The sequence below is a fragment of the Gopherus flavomarginatus genome, chromosome 1, assembly GCF_025201925.1.
Source record: "Gopherus flavomarginatus isolate rGopFla2 chromosome 1, rGopFla2.mat.asm, whole genome shotgun sequence".
In the NCBI taxonomy this organism is placed as follows: Eukaryota; Metazoa; Chordata; order Testudines; family Testudinidae; genus Gopherus; species Gopherus flavomarginatus.
The window spans coordinates 135,391,013-135,406,463 of NC_066617.1; the positions used below are offsets into that span (position 1 = coordinate 135,391,013).

Below are 15,451 nucleotides of genomic sequence, written 5' to 3' on the forward strand. Positions count from 1 at the left end.
AGTGTGGACACAGAGTGAGTTGCAGCGCTGTAACCCCATCACCAGCGCTGCAACTCTCCAGTGTAGCCATGCTCTAAGCCTGGGTCTACACTACAAAGTTTCACTGGCACAGCCAAGTCAGTCAGGGGTGTGAAGAAACACCCCCCTCTAGCTAACGTAACTATGCTGCCAAACCCCCAACACAGACACAGCTCTGCCAACAGAGGAGGGCTTCTATCAGCATAGTTAAGGTCATTCAGAGAAGATGTGTTACTATGCTGACAAACAAAAACAAACTGCTGTTGGCATACGGCCTGTCTACACTAGAGGGCTCTGCTGGTACAGTATACCGGCAATGCACTAGTAATGTAGACAAGGCCTCCTAACAGCCCTTCATGGTAGGTACTCTTATCTCCAATTTACACAGGCATGGAAACTAAATCAGAGAGTAGATGATTTAGCCAAGGTCATACAGTGAATCAGTTGCAAAGAAGAAAAAAAAATCTAGGTTCCCTGACATCCACTTCCATGCTTTAGTTTCAACATCATCTCTTACCTCTTCCATCCCTATTTAGCAAACAGCCTTTCCCTAAGAATTCAGTATGACTCACATCAGGCAGGAGGAAAGGGTCATTCTGGAGGAGCAGAACCCGCAGCTCATTCTCGTTGAGGCCACTGACTTCATGGATCTTCAGCACTTTTCGGTTCCCATCCGTGAAAATATCATGGGAGTACTTACATGCCCTGGAAAGGAACAACATTCAGATCAAATACACTGATCTTCAACCAGGGTGGCTTACGAGAGCAACCACACCTAAGGAACAGCACGGAAGGTGAGAGTAGGAGAAGGAAACAGAGATGAGACTAGAAAGGAAGCTAGGCAAAAGCATAGAGAACAAGGGAAGCCTAGCATGAAATCTATCTTAGTTATATATAATGGCCTCCATTACCACAGACTGTGAGGTGCTCAGGTTCTTTAATAGATTTATCCTCACAACACCCCTGTGTACTAGGGAAGTGCTATTATCCCTGTTTTGTTTTTAAAACAGATGGGGAATTGAGGCACAGAGACAATAAGTGACTTGCCAGAGGTCGCACAGGAAGTACGTGGCAGAATCAGGTTCCCCAAGTCCTAGACTAATGCCCTAAGCAGGGTGGATAAAAAACAAACACATTTTTAAAATTGATTTTTATTTAAATCTGATTTAAATTAAATATTAGTTTATTTTTAAAAATAAAACTATTTAAAATTTAAATTGAAATTATGACAGTCTATGTTAAGGCCCAAATTTACTATAATCTATTAAAATCATTTACATTAAATTAAAAAATTAAGCAGTAAGTTTCTGATCAAATCACTGAGCCGATTAAAGTCACTGGCTAAGCACCTGCAACCAGCATTTGTTGAAGTGCTAAGCCAGCTTTTGACACCAGAAGCCTCTTGTAGGTGTGGCGAGAATTCTTTCTTTCAGGTTTTTCAACTAGTTCAGTTCAAAAACTAGTTCATTCAAAGTTAAGAAACCAATCTGGAGTTGAAAATGCAGGGATGCTTGTTTTCTTCTTGCGATCTATGCATAAAAACGAGGTGTGAGAGGATAAAATCTACTAAGAGCTTGAAGAGTGTGTGCACCACAGAAACAATTAGTTCAATTCACTAACAGCAGACACTACTGCTTTTCTTTAAGAAATCAGTTTTAAAAGCAAAACTTCTTTCGAAAAAATTTTTCTTATGTACCCAGCACATTGAAAGTAGTTTGTTGTGTGCCTCCATCTGGCTGTGTCACATGTGCCATCTGGGCACAGCGTGGGGGAAAACATTGCCCCTCCATTCTTTTAATCTATTCTTATTTTTCCACCTTGCACCTGTAGGGTTACCATTTAGAGATTCCCAAATAGAGGACACTCCTGGGGGAGAGGAGAGGAGGGAACTGGGGAGGTACAGTTGGGGGGCACTAGATGGGTGTGTTGTACTGGGAGGGGGTACTTGAGGTGTTAGGGTTAGATGGCTCCAGCTCCAGCGGCTGACCCAGCCCCCATAGGTGCTAGAACTGGGGGGGGGGGGGGGGGGGGGGGGTGCTGCATCCCCTTGCTTGAAGTGGCTTCCATCATACACAGGGTTTAGTTTGGTTCTACGGCTCTCAGCACCCACATTATAAACATTGTTCCAGCACCCCTGCCAGCTCCTGATTCAGCACCAGCCCTGGCCACTGCTTCTGCCCCAGTTCAGCCCAAGCCACTGCTCCAGCCCTAGGGACTGACTGCTGGCCACTGATCCAATCCCGGTTGCTGCTCCAGCCCTGCCACTGCAGCAGGGCTGAAACTAAAGAAGTCACGGAGTCCATTAAAGACATGGAATCCCATGACCTCTGTGACTACAGGGGGAAGGATAGCTCAGTGGTTTGAGCACTGGCCTGCTAAACCCAGGCTTGTGAGTTCAATCCTTGAGGGGACCACTTAGGGACCAAGGGCAAAAATCAGTACTTGGTCCTGCTAGTGAAGGCAGGGGGCTGGACCCAATGACCTTTCAAGGTTCCTTCTAGTCCTAGGAGATAGGTATATCTCCTATTATTATTAATAAATTGTATCCTTACTAAGAAGAAACAAAATGAACTTGTGCGGAGCTTGAAAATGATATGGATGGTGAGAGGAAGCTTGTGAAGCAAGTCAGAGGGACATGGTCAGAACAGCAGATGGGGAAGATTATTTTAGAAAAAAGAATGTGGATAGAGAAGGTGATGGTAGCAGAGTACAGAGAAAGACATGGCAAAAGTAAGGTTGCAGTGGTATGGAATGATTGCACAGAAAGAAGCAACAGTTTGTCAAGAGCTCAAACGTGCAGTTGGAATAGAGAAAGGAGTAGAATAGGACAAGGACATGGTGCACCTCGCTGACAAGGAAGGTAGAGGAAAGATTGAGAAAATGTTTAAAGAAATACGGAACCCAATCTTATGGGCTGTGTACAAAGAAAGGAAGGGAGAAATGGGGGAAGATATCAGGACAATAAAATATTAAAAGGGATCTGTTTATCTCAGAGCAACAATAGGCCACTTGCAGTGAGAATGAATGACAACAAAAGATAACCAGGAATGCTGAGGGAATTAGGATATATCCAGAAACAATGCTGTTAGTCTGGCTAGTCTGAAATGTGACTCAGTAAAGCCCTGTAACTATGTGTACTACAGTAATAAAATATATAAAATAAAACTTTGCCGGTTACTGCTCAATTTAACTACTCTTCAGTGCTTACCCTCTGAAGGTCTCATTGACTTTTGAACCATCTGTTCACATGCATTTCAGGGGAGATGTGGAGAAGTTGGAGAGGGTCCGGAGAAGAGCAACGAGAATGACTGGAGGTCTTGAGAACATGACCTATGGGGGAGGGCTAGGGGAACTGGGTTTGTTTGGTTTGGAGAGGAGAGGACTGAGAGGGGACATGATAGCAGTTTTCCGGTATCTGGGGGGGTGTCATCAGGAGGAGGGAGGGAACTTGTTCACCTTGGCCTCTGGTGATGGAACAGGAAGAAATGGGCTTGGACTGCAGTGGGGGAGATCTGGGTTGGACGTTGGGAAGGGGTTCCTGGCTGTCGGGGTGGTTGAACACTGGAATGGATTGCCTAGGGAGGTTGCGGAGTCTCCATCTCTGGAGATGTTTGGGAGTAGGTTGGATAAATGTCTATCAGGGATGGTCTAGACAGTATTTGGTCCTGCCATGACGGCAGGGGACTGGACTTGATGACCTCTCAAGGTCCCTTCCAGTCCTAGAGTCTATGAATCTATGCTGCTATTGACCTGCCCCTTCTCCTGTACAAGACTTGATTCCAGCAGTTTTTCCCCCTCCAAATATCAACATTATATAACGCCTGGTGTTTTATTAACAAATTGACTTTATTTTCTGTGTTAAGGAATTAATGATCTAAGACCCTAATTCCGCATTAGGGCCTGTGAGTATGGGCTCTTGGGCCTGCATGGAATCCTACTTGCACTGAATAAATTGAAAACAGTAAAGACAACAGAGCACCAGGAGTGTGTGTAATCAAGAGCAGATAGGTTCAAAGGGTGATTCTTGTGCACATTAAAGTGTAGATTTTACCCCTAGAGTCAAATTCTCTTCTGGGTTATTCCAGCACAAACCCAAAGTAACCTACCTTTCCAACAGAATTTGGATAATTTATTGTAGAATAAATCCCCGTTAAAAATTCCTATGTTAAGAAAAAATTTGCATTGCCTAAGGGAAGAGGAACTCTTTACCCAGGAACAGTTTTTATCTATATTTTATCGAAATGTTGTCTACTTCTTTATGAACCTAAAGGAAATGAACAGATTTGAATATCACCCTATATATGTAAAACAACAATAATGTTATAAGATGCAGATTGTGGGGCTGATGAGTGAAAAGCCTCATTAAAAATAATGCAAAGCACAGCACATTCTCTTTGGAAGGAATCATCAGAACAATTGTTCTTCCAATACTGTTAGCGTCTCTTCTTAACTAACTTATTTTAACAGGTTATATAAGCAAGATATGTTGGCTTTTCCTACACGTGGAATATGCTTGAGAAGAGTCAGCCAAGGGTGAGTTAGGACAAATTACACCACCACCATAATCTTCAGATATAATATCAGTCATTAGTGAGGACACACTGACCATATCCAGAGCTAAATCCCACCTCAGCCACTTTCAACTGAGCAAGCTTCCTATAGGGCCTTCTATCTGCAAGTGGGAGCGAGGAGTACCACTTCCCAGTCATAAAATCCTTCCCAGAGGACAGGAATATTTTTCATCACTCCCCATCCAGCAATTCCAGGCATTAGATCAGCATTTCTCAAATATGGTCATATGCGGCCACCTGGGAATTTTTCTGTGGCCACAACAGCCTCCTGGGTGGAGAATGAGGAGAGGGCAAAGCAGCAGCCCCTCCCTGCAATGCCCAGCTGTTGCCCAGGAAGAGTTGCCGTGGTTTTTGTTGGCGTCGCCAGCTAGGGATTGGTGCCCTGCACTGCGCAGCCTCCTCGGGGGCCCAGGCAGTGCTTCTGCAGATGTGTGGAGCTGCTGTGCAGGGTGCAGGAGGAACCTTGGATTCTACAGTTGGCTGGTGAGACCCCTGACCCACCTTCCCAAGAGTGGTGGGAGCTCAGGCTTCAGCTGCCGCGCTCCAGTGGTGGGATTCACCTCCGAGCTCCCATTCCCAGGTTCCGGCTCCAGGCTCCTGCCCCTGGTGTTCCTGCTTCCAGGGCTCTGGGCTCCCACCCAGGGCTTCCGCTGCAGGGCTTTGGGTTTTAGGCTCTGGGCTTCCGCTCCCAGTGCTCCCACTCCAAGCTTCTGGTGGCGGGACTTTGGGCTTCAGCCCCCGGGGCTCAGGTGGGGCTTCAGCCGATGCCAGCACAGCATGCCGTGGTCAAAAAGCAAGGACTGGGATGGGCCTGGGGTGCGAGACTGTGGAAGGGAGATTTGGGCAATGGGGGGGGGGGGGAAGGCAGCAGATCCCTGGGGGGGATGGGTTGGGGGCTATGGGAGGCAGTTGGGGCCAGTAAAGAATATCACCCTATACATGTAAAACATATGTATGTTATTTTTGTTATAGAGTCTGTAAAAACAAAACTAAAACAAACAAAAAACAACACTCTACATAAATAAATTACAATGATTTGGACACATATAATTATTTGTTTTTCCTAAAGTTAAGTATCTTAGCACAATTTGTCGGAGCAGCCAGCAGCAAGCGTTGGTGGCTGCACTCTGAGGCCACCAAAAATTTTTTTGTGAAAACCCTGGCATTAGATCACACTTGTGCCCACATCCCCTAAGCCTTCAGTTAAGGTTTCAATGCTTCCTTCAATGCCTGGAAAAGCACCAGTGTGTGAACATCACATGGTTACCATTTGCAGGCTCCCAGTACCAAGAAAGAGGGGAGTTTCAATGTTTAACATACTCAAGTTGTGAGCACTGGTCCCAGCCATTTTAAAAGGCATGCTAATCTGTCTTCCCCACCTCCTCCACACACTACTATGATCTAGAATGAAAGAGTTTGTGCCAGCACAAGCAGAAAGATTGATCTGAGACTGTCTCCTTTTACAACTTCCAAACTGCTGGCTGTCAATCCCCTTTATCTCTTTTAGTTTCTCTTTGCCCATTGGTACCAGTCCCCTTCCTGCATTGCTTTACAATTCCTACCACTGGTCTGTCCACAACACTGCACTTGCCCATGAAGCTTGCACAAGCATGCACACTACTTGTGAACGCAGAGTAGGGTGACCAAGTGTCTGGTTTCCGATCGGAACACCCAGTCGAAAAGGGACCCTGGTGGCTCTGGTCAGCACTGCCTACCAGGCTGTTAGAAGTCTAGTCAGTGGTGCTGCGGTGCTAAGGCAGGCAAGTCCCTACCTGTCCTGGCTCCGCGCTGCGCCCCGGAAGCAGAAAGCAGGTCCGGCTTCTAGGTGAGTAGGGGCTCAGTAGGGCTCCGTGTGTTGCCTCCACCCCAGGGGGGGTGCAGTGCATGCGGGCAAGAGTGGCAGGTGGAGCCTCCGGGCCCCCTGCGTAGGACCCAGACATGCTGACTGCTTCCTGGGAGTGCGGAGTGCCACTGCCAGGACAGGCAAACAGCCTGCTTTAGCCCCACTGCACCGCGAACCAGGAGCCGCCTAAGGTAAGCCCATGCCCCAACCATGAGCCCCAATCCCACCCCAAAACCCGGAGCATCCTCCTGCACCCCAAACCTCTCATTGCCAGCCCCCGCCCAGAGCCTGCACCCCCATCCCGGAACCCTCCTGCACCTGCACTCCAACCCCCTGCCCCAACCCAGAGCCCCCTCCCACACCGACCCCCTCACCCCTGGCCTCAGCCCAGAGCCATCACCCCCTCCCACATCCCAACCCTCTGACTCAACCTGCAGCTCCCTCCTGCACTCTGAACCCCTTGGCCCTGCCCCCCAGCCTTGAGCCCCCCCTGCACCCTGAACCCCTCATTTCTGGCCCCATTCCAGAGCCTGCACCCCCAGTTAGAGTTCTCACCCGCTCCTACACCCCAACCTCCTGCCCCAGCCCACTGAAAGTGAGTGAGGGTGGAGGAGAGAGAGCCACTGAGGGAGGGGGAATGTAGTGAGGTGGGGGCGAGGCCTCAGGGAAGGGGAGGGGCTAGGGGTTCAGTTTTGTGTGACTAGATAGTTGAGAACCCTAAAGCAGAGTCATATCAGGGACACGGTGAGCACCAGCAGGAGGCCCGTTCCTTATGCACCTGTGCCTGGGGCAGGAAAACCACAGCAGAGTGGCGCTCTGGTGGGCCCCCTGAAGCAAGGAGGCTGCCCTGAGGTGGATGCTGTCCCACAGAGGAGGCAGAGCTGGTCAGAAGAGGGAATCTGCCTGAGCAGGATGAAACTTGAAAGTGAGGATTGAGCTGAAAGACTGTTTATCTGTTTACTTGTTTTTATTAAGAAAATAAATCTCCTTGAAAGACACTGCCTGAGGCAGTGTGTATTTTGGAACTGAGGAGAAGCTGTGCCGGTGACATACACCCTCATCTAGAGTGATGTAGGCAGTAGAGGTCACCACATGGGGAGGGTTCAGAGAAGGCCAGTGAGAATAAATAGTGAGCACAGAAAAACTCTCAGGAGGAAGGACTGAAAGGAATGCATTTATTTACATTAGGAGACATGATAAAATTATATCTCACAATGAATGATCTGAATATGTGGGTCAGGAAAGTCTGTTAGCCCTGACTCACAACATCAGCACAACGGACATTCAATTAAACTGAAAGGTGGTGCTAAGCGAGCCTTATGGGCTACAGTGACAAATTCAACACTAATAAAAGAAAACCTTTTTCACACAATGTGTGATTCACGCCCACAGGATGTGATTTAGGCTAAGAAGATGGGATTGGATATTTATATGAACAAGAAGAATATCCAGTTGTTATATCTAATGCTAAAAACAGTATGGGAAGAGAGAAAGGTTCATGCAGCAAGGATGCAACCAAATTTAACTGAGTGCTCGTCCAGACTAGGGGGGTGAAATCGATCTTAGATACGCAACTTCAGCTACGTGAATAACGTAGCTGAAGTCGAATATCTAAGATCGGAGTACTCACCCGTCCAGACGGCGCGGGATCGATGTCCGCGGCTCTCCGTGTCGATTCCGGAACTCCGTTGGGGTTGATGGAGTTCCGGAATCGATATAAGAGCGCTCGGGGATCGATATATCACGTCTAGATTAGACGCGATATAGCGATCCCCGAGCAATCGATTTTAACCCGCCGATACGGCAGGGTAGTCTGGACGTACCTTGAGAGAGATTAGAAGGAGACCTAATGTGGGGCAGATTGTTCCATCTCTATCTACTGCAGGCTTCTAACTCTTCTCAAACATCTGGTTCTGGCCACTGTTAGAGGCAGGATACTAGACTAGATGGGTCTGCTCTAGTATGGCAATTCCTGACTCTATGTAAAGCAACCTTTCCATCCTCTAAATTTCGGGCCCCCGTGTCTTATTTTAGAACAGGGTGGATTGATTTAAATCATCCATTTTTAATCCTGTTTTGCATTTTTTAAAAGCCCCCCCCTTTAGATAAAGTTGATTCTCATTAGTTGGTGTAATCTGGTATTTCTTTTTGCTAAGAAGGAGGGTACACTACATCTATACACATTTAAGACATTATATAGCTTAACATACATTTTTTCAAAGCCATAAAATACATTTTATTGATATAAAATGGTAACTGACAGTTCATATTTACTAGACTATAATTGTTACTCATGATTTGTGTCAAGTTGCAGTTAGATGAAAATTGGAATTCAGCGCATCTACCTTAAATATGCTGGATTCATAAGAAAAATAAGTTTATCAAAACAGGTTTTGTGTTTGAGACTGATTTATTAAACAAAGGAAGGTAGTGATTCCTCAGGCAGTTAAATGAATCGTTTCTGGTCCCGGTGACCTTAAAGATTTTAGAACTGGTATATCTCATTTTCTTACAACCTGGATTTTATTCACAGATTGAAAAAGAACAAGCTTTCCTGCTTTTTCAACTCTTAATATGTTTCTCAGCTCTGAATTAACTAGCTGGATAAATTGAAATGAAGAAAATATTCTCTCTGCACCTGCAGATGAGGCTACGACTATCAGCAGGTCATCAACAAACACAGGCTCCAGTTTAGCTAGTGACTCCCACTCATTCAGTGGCAAGGCTGCCAAGAAGGGAGTTTCAGACAGGACAGGAGGTGGGCTCCCAAGCAGAATGCTTAACTGTACAGTGTTAGTGTGGAATGTGAGTTCTGCAGAGAGGTGTTTCTCCCAGCTTGTGCCCCTGGGGCAGAGAATCAGTTTTTTGTTTACAAACAGAAACAGAGTGATTAAGTTAATTTAATTACCAGCCCTTTCTTAAGGGTCTTTCTTAAGGGTCTGGAAGTTCTTGGATGAACCTGTAAAACAGGAATCCCTGGGGGAGGAGGGAGGTGTTGAAGAGAACACAGGGGACTCAGAAGAAATACAGCTAAACCTTCTAAGCCAAGTTTACATTCAGAAAAGAGGGAGATGTGGGGGGAGGGGAGTGAAAAGAAGGGGCCAAATCCCAGGGGAGGGATAGCAGTAGTATAGAGAAGTTCCCACTCTACCTGTGGTACCCCATCACCGTAGTTCTGAGTGCCTCACATCATAGCCCCACGGTGAGGCAGAGCAGTGCTATTATCCCCATTGGACAGATGGGGCACTGAGGAGGACACTGACTAAAGGACAGATTTTCAACGGTTTTTAGGCACCTAGTGGGATTTTCAGAAGTGCCTAGAAGGTTAGGATGCTTTGTAAACCCCATTAGATGCCTAACTGCATCTTTGGGTGCCTAAAAACCTTTGAAACTCTGTCCCTAAGGCACTGACCTGAGGTCATACAGGATGTCTGGGGGAACAGGAGTAGAACCCAGGTCTTTCAGGGATAGCTCCCTATTTACTGGACCACCCTTTCTCTCTGCTGTATGTTGCAAAAAAGAGGACTGAGATGGGAGCAAAACCAAGGAGGACGGTTATCTGAGACTCCAGCAATTGGTCCCAGGTGATTAGGAAGGATGTCATGGTTGAAGCAGCACAGAGACAGGCAGACAGACAGAAAGGAGAGCACTTAAATGCCAATTGATGGCAGGTTCTGCCCCAGGCTGGGTTACACAGCAATGCCTGCTGTGCAATTTTAGATTTTAACTGAAAACCATTTTGTTTTGTCATTTTTTGTTCTGAGTTTGAGAAAACGAAGGAATGAGAAAGTGTCGTATGAGCATCAGATGCGATTATACCTCAACTTCTGAGGGTTTCAGCTGTATTCAGGCCAATTTCAGAACAAATAACAGAAATTGCATACACAGAGTCCATAAAGTCAACAATTATTATCATGATTTGTATCATTCACTGGACACTATCTGTGTGCTCAGCACTGTTCAGGATATGCCGGAAAATGTAGTCCCTGAGCCAATGCACACAAGATGTGTAACTCTGGATAAGATGGCTCAGATATATAACTATTAAGTGTATAGTTACTGACCATACACACCTCTACTTTGATATAATGCTGTCCTTGGGAGCCAAGAAATCTTACTGCGTTATAGGTGAAACCATGTTATATCAAACTTGGTTTGATCCGCCAGAGTGCGCAGCCCTGCCCCCCCCCCCGGAGCGCTGCTTTACCACGTTATAGCCGAATTCGTGTTATAGCAGGTCGCAGTGTGTTAACATCACAGTGAACATGTGCTAACATATCTATAAGTGGAGGCGCTGATGGCGATAGAAGTTTTACGTGTTTAAAGACTAGAAGATTTGACCCTTCAACTCTCTTTCAAGAGGAAGTGTTGCCCAGAGCTCCTGCGCCTATTTATTTTCCTTTCCTGCCTTCAGTGGCCCTGATATACCTCAGAACTCTCAATTTTTTTCCTCAACTTTAAAACATGAAATTTTGTTGGTGTTTGGTTTAAAATATTCTCCTGTGAAAACTGCAACTCAATCACTGTACTGTTGTGTTTAAGACCCTTCTGGAAAGTAACTAGCCTTTGAACAGAAGTGAAAACAGTGTTACCAACTCTCGTGATTTTGTCATGAGTCTCATGATTATTGTTTTCCTTAAAGCCTCAACTCCCAGAGTCAAGTGGCTATGTGATGATTTCAGCCTTCATTCTTAAAGAAAAATGAAGTTTCTGGCCCTTGTGGCTGTGAAGAAAGCTTCAAAATGTGACCCCAGCACACCCTAAAGGCTCAAAAAGCAGAATGCAAATAAAAAGATCAACTCTATTATTTTTACATAGTCTCATTATTTTGAAGCCAATCTCATGATTTTTGTGAGCCTGATTCATGATTTTTGAATATTTGGGGTTGGCAATACTATGAAAGAGACTATGAGTCAGTTTCACTTCCATTTAAAGTCAGTTTCTAGTCTATTTGCAGTGAGGTAACAGGCCTAGAGTCCCAGGCAGGTGCAGTATGAACTCATGGGGACATTCCCTAGTAGGATGTTTCCAAAAGATAAATGAGCTATTCCAAGCTTGATGAACTGCAAAAAAAGTGATAGAAAAATCTAGGTTACTTTCTACAGCTGTTTCAATTGTTGTATTCAAGAGTTAGTAACAAAGTAAGAATATATATCACATTTTTAAACCTAACCAGTGTCCCTTAAGTGAACTGACTTAAGATGTCAGAACATTCAGCATCAGAACTGGGTGGATCTAATATTTATTTAATTTTATTTCTTTATATAGGAAAAAGAAATTACCTGACAGAAGCACCCTATCTAAATTATCTGCAAAAAAGAAAAAAAGAAAGAAAAGAAAAAAAAAGAAAAATGCAAGAGAGTTTTCAGGTGCCCAAGTAGCCTCTGAAATCACAGCTAAAGTTGCACCCTTTCTCACACCGAAATCTGAAATGGCGCCCCTGTTCATTGATTTTACCGTCTCCCAGAAATGTAGGGCTGCAAGGGACCTCGTGAGGGCATCAGTCCAGTGTTTCTCAGCCAGGGTCTCGGGCCTCACGGGGAGCAGGTTTCAGGGGTACCAAGCAGGACCAGTGTTAGACTCTCTGGGGTCCAGGGCAGAATGCCTAAGCCCTGCCATGCAGGATTCAAGTCTGGGCCCTGCCACCCAGGGCTGAAGCGGAAGCTTGAACAACTTAGCTTTGTGGGGCCCCCAGTGGGTTGGGGCCCCAGGCAACTGCCCTGCTGGATACCCCTTAACACCGGCCCTAGCCTTTATATGCAGAAAACCCTTGTTGTGGCACAGGGGGCCCTGGAGTTTTTGTAGCATGGGGGGGTGGGGAGGGCTGGGAAAGAAAAAGGCTGAGAACCCCTGGTCTAGTCCATCTGACTTTCTTTAAAACTTCAGCTGCAAACATGCACTGCTTAATATTGTCACTTTAAATTTAAATTAACAGATTATACTTCGGCCTTAATATAGGTCATTGTAATTTCAAATATTTCAATTTTTAAAAAGAAAACTATATTTAAACCAAAAATCCGGATTTTTATGTATATAAATAATTGAGTTTTCTCCACCCTTGTTCAGCACAACCACAGGGGTTCCCTTAGTTATGTGCCCTACCAGCCTAGAGTACAGTATCAGGAATGCAAGGCACAACAACCAGGCCCTCTGCCTGCGTTGCCAGAGATCCCCTGCCCCCTCCCTCATTTTGCACCTTGGTGCCTAGCTGCCCCTGTCCCCCCTGCTATTGCTCCTGGTACCACCCCCCTGCTCCCTTCCCCTCCCCCTCTTTGCACCCTAGTGCCTGTCCCTCTACTCCCTCCCCCGCTGTTGCCCCCGGTGCAAACCTCCTCCCCTCCCCGCTTTTCCTCCTCGTACCTCCCGTCGCGTCCCCTCCGTTACACTCACCGGACTCCAAAGTTGCACCTGCCCATGAGGTTGAGCTTGCAGAAGTGGAGGCGCTCGCAGCCCGCACACTCCTTGCGGACGCAGAGCCGCAGCGGGGACACAGCGAGCACCCAGCGGGCGCCCCCCTCCTGGTGCACCAGAAACCTCTCGTGCCCCACATCCTGCAGGATCTGCTCCAGCTGCTGCTCAGAGAGCCCCACGTGCTGGGGGATCTTGCTGCACTCCATCCGCCCCCCGTTAGAGCACAAGACCTTGGTGATGAAGCTGCAGACCGCGGGGTCCGACATGCTCGCTCTCGAGTCCAGGAGGTTACTGACTAGGCGGACCCCCGCTGCTCGCTCGGTTTCGTGGGCGGATCCGGCTCCTCCCCTCCCTCTGGAAAAAAGAATCGAAACTGAAGGCAGAAATGTATGCGTTTGGGGGATGGGCGGCAGGGCAGTGGTTTGAGGCAGCAAATTACAAAGTTTTGGCATGCAAAGTATGTAGAAGAGTGAAGGGCGTTTTATACACAGTATTTCCTTTTTTTAATATGGAGATATATCTAGTTTGTAGAACTGGAAGGGACCTTAAAAGGTCATTGTGACTAGTCCCCTGGCTTCACAGCAGGACCAAGTACTGTCACTAACAGATTTTTCACCCCAGATGGCCCCTTGAAAGGATTGATCATGCAACCTTGGGTTTATCAGGCCACTGCTCAAGGCACTGAGCTACCCCTCCCCCCCTTTTGAAATGCCTTTGCCCTTTTCTGAGACATGCATTTATTCAGTCCCATTTGTAGCCCTGAGGGTAGGGGAGACATTCTCCTCTTATTTACAGAATAAAGTTATCCTGGATCTAAAGCTAAGGGATACAAGGGATACAAGTTGCAAACCAGAAAGATACTGGTATCAGCTTGAACATACAGTGTAGGAGGCACAGCAGAAGGCCATTTAAACAGGGGGAGGAGGGCATCAGAGTTTTGCCCCTTCCGCCTGACCCTCCTCTTCCCCTCTCTGGCACTGACCACCCCCAGCAGCAGCCTGACTCTCCTGGCCCATGCACCCTTACACCAAATATTAATGAGTGGCATTGCAACGTGCGGGCATGGGCAAAAAGTAGCTCCACGCCCTGGGTGGAACCTGGCCTCATGGCCTCTGCAGTGAAGATTAGGATAAATGTGTTTATATGCAGGTAATGGGTGTGGTAAAATGAGACCCTGAAACATAAGCCCTTGTATCAGAGGCCCGGTATGGGACCTAAAGCCTGAACTAAAGTAATGGTCAAGACTTTGCTATCATAAAGCAAAGTTAAGCTGTGAGCCAGAGGCTGGCCCTGCTCACAGAAGCTGGCAAGAAGAAGGCAGATGTTGCAATTATACACATACCTAAAAGATACTAAGCACTAGCAATATAAACGTGTGCCAGGATGGTGCCAGAACATTCCAGTACAAGCACATTCCACATAGATAATGATGGAAAAGGCCTAAGACTTAAAAAGGCCTGCGATTTCGGCTTCTGCCTCTTCTGCTTTTAGCTAAAGGATGGGCCTAGGGATTTGAATGATAAAAGGAACCTGAGGATCAAGGACAGGACAGGCATTTAATCTCATATTTAACCATGTCAACTATTTACTAATTGGCCCGCTTGGCACGTAAATATATGCAGCTGTTTTCTCATGTATCCCCAAAGACATTTAATGCCAGAGGGTCAAGGCATGTACCTTATACTCCCTTCAAAGTGACAAATGTATCCGCAACAGATATCTCTTGTATCCCCCTCCCCAAAATAATACATGTATTCTGTGTAACCTGTTATCTATAGGTCAGCATAATGACGTAAACGGGATGAGAACTAAAGTTGTTTGTTGCTGATTATAAAAGGGGCTCATGTCGCCCATGAAAGGTGTGTTCTTCTCTGGCACTAGTCGAGAAGAAACACCCGTTCAGCTGAACGAGAATAAAGGTGTGGTACCCGTCTTCTTGTCCTCCATGCCTCCTTGGTGTAATTAGGTAAGCTCCAGGGGGAAACGGGCCCTATTTGGCTAACAAATGGCGACTCCGCCGGGACTTCTCTCCCTGTAGAGGGTGCTGACCGGCGACCGAGGGCGATTCCGAGGAGTGGCCACCTCGAGCCACTAGTTTGCTCGGGCCTTGGGTCGTTACAATCGGTCGGGGCGGCTGCGTCCTCTCTAAGAGAACTCCTAACGACACGGAGGCGAGACGGTGCCAGAAGAAGGGGAAGGTCCAACAGCCGGACGCGGCCACTCTGGGTGGTAAGTGCGTTTTACCTCTTGGGTTTGAAGGATATAACGCCCCCGCAGTGTGGTTGGACCTCATAGGTAATCCCGGTGTGGAAACATACTGTGGATGTTTGATGGTTATGCTAAGTACGCCAGGCAATGGTCAATGAATAATACCACTAATTTCACTAGCCCGTGGGTCGTATTGGATAATTACTGGGACATAGAACAGCCCCAGGGCTTGCTTTTGTTTTTGGGGGGAGTATTGCTTTTTCTCATATTGATGCTGTGCTGGAAGCCAAAATTGTAATAACCAGGTCTAGAACTTAAACCGACTCTAGCCGCCCTGAGACTCCTGCGAGGGGAAACCCCGTGACCAGGATATCTTAATCGCAAGGGGGGTCGGTCGAAC

General features: G+C 46.8%; 1 protein-coding gene across 4 annotated transcripts in view; it reads right to left on the minus strand.

Annotated features, from left to right (window-relative positions):
• The window catches only part of LOC127056922 (protein mono-ADP-ribosyltransferase PARP12-like), a 42,460-nt gene extending 29,258 nt beyond the window's left edge, over positions 1-13,202 (minus strand). For 2 of the 4 annotated variants that reach the window (XM_050965281.1, XM_050965272.1), the window contains exons 1-2: positions 12,823-13,200; positions 591-723 (exon numbers count right to left, since the gene is read on the minus strand). In XM_050965281.1, the coding sequence (XP_050821238.1) occupies positions 591-723; positions 12,823-13,109 (420 nt within the window). In that variant the 5' untranslated portion in view covers positions 13,110-13,200. Of the gene's footprint in view, positions 1-590; positions 724-12,822 lie in introns of all 4 variants that reach the window. The other 2 variants (XM_050965300.1, XM_050965290.1) reach the window with 1 other exon arrangement.
• Positions 13,203-15,451: the final 2,249 nt, after the last annotated feature.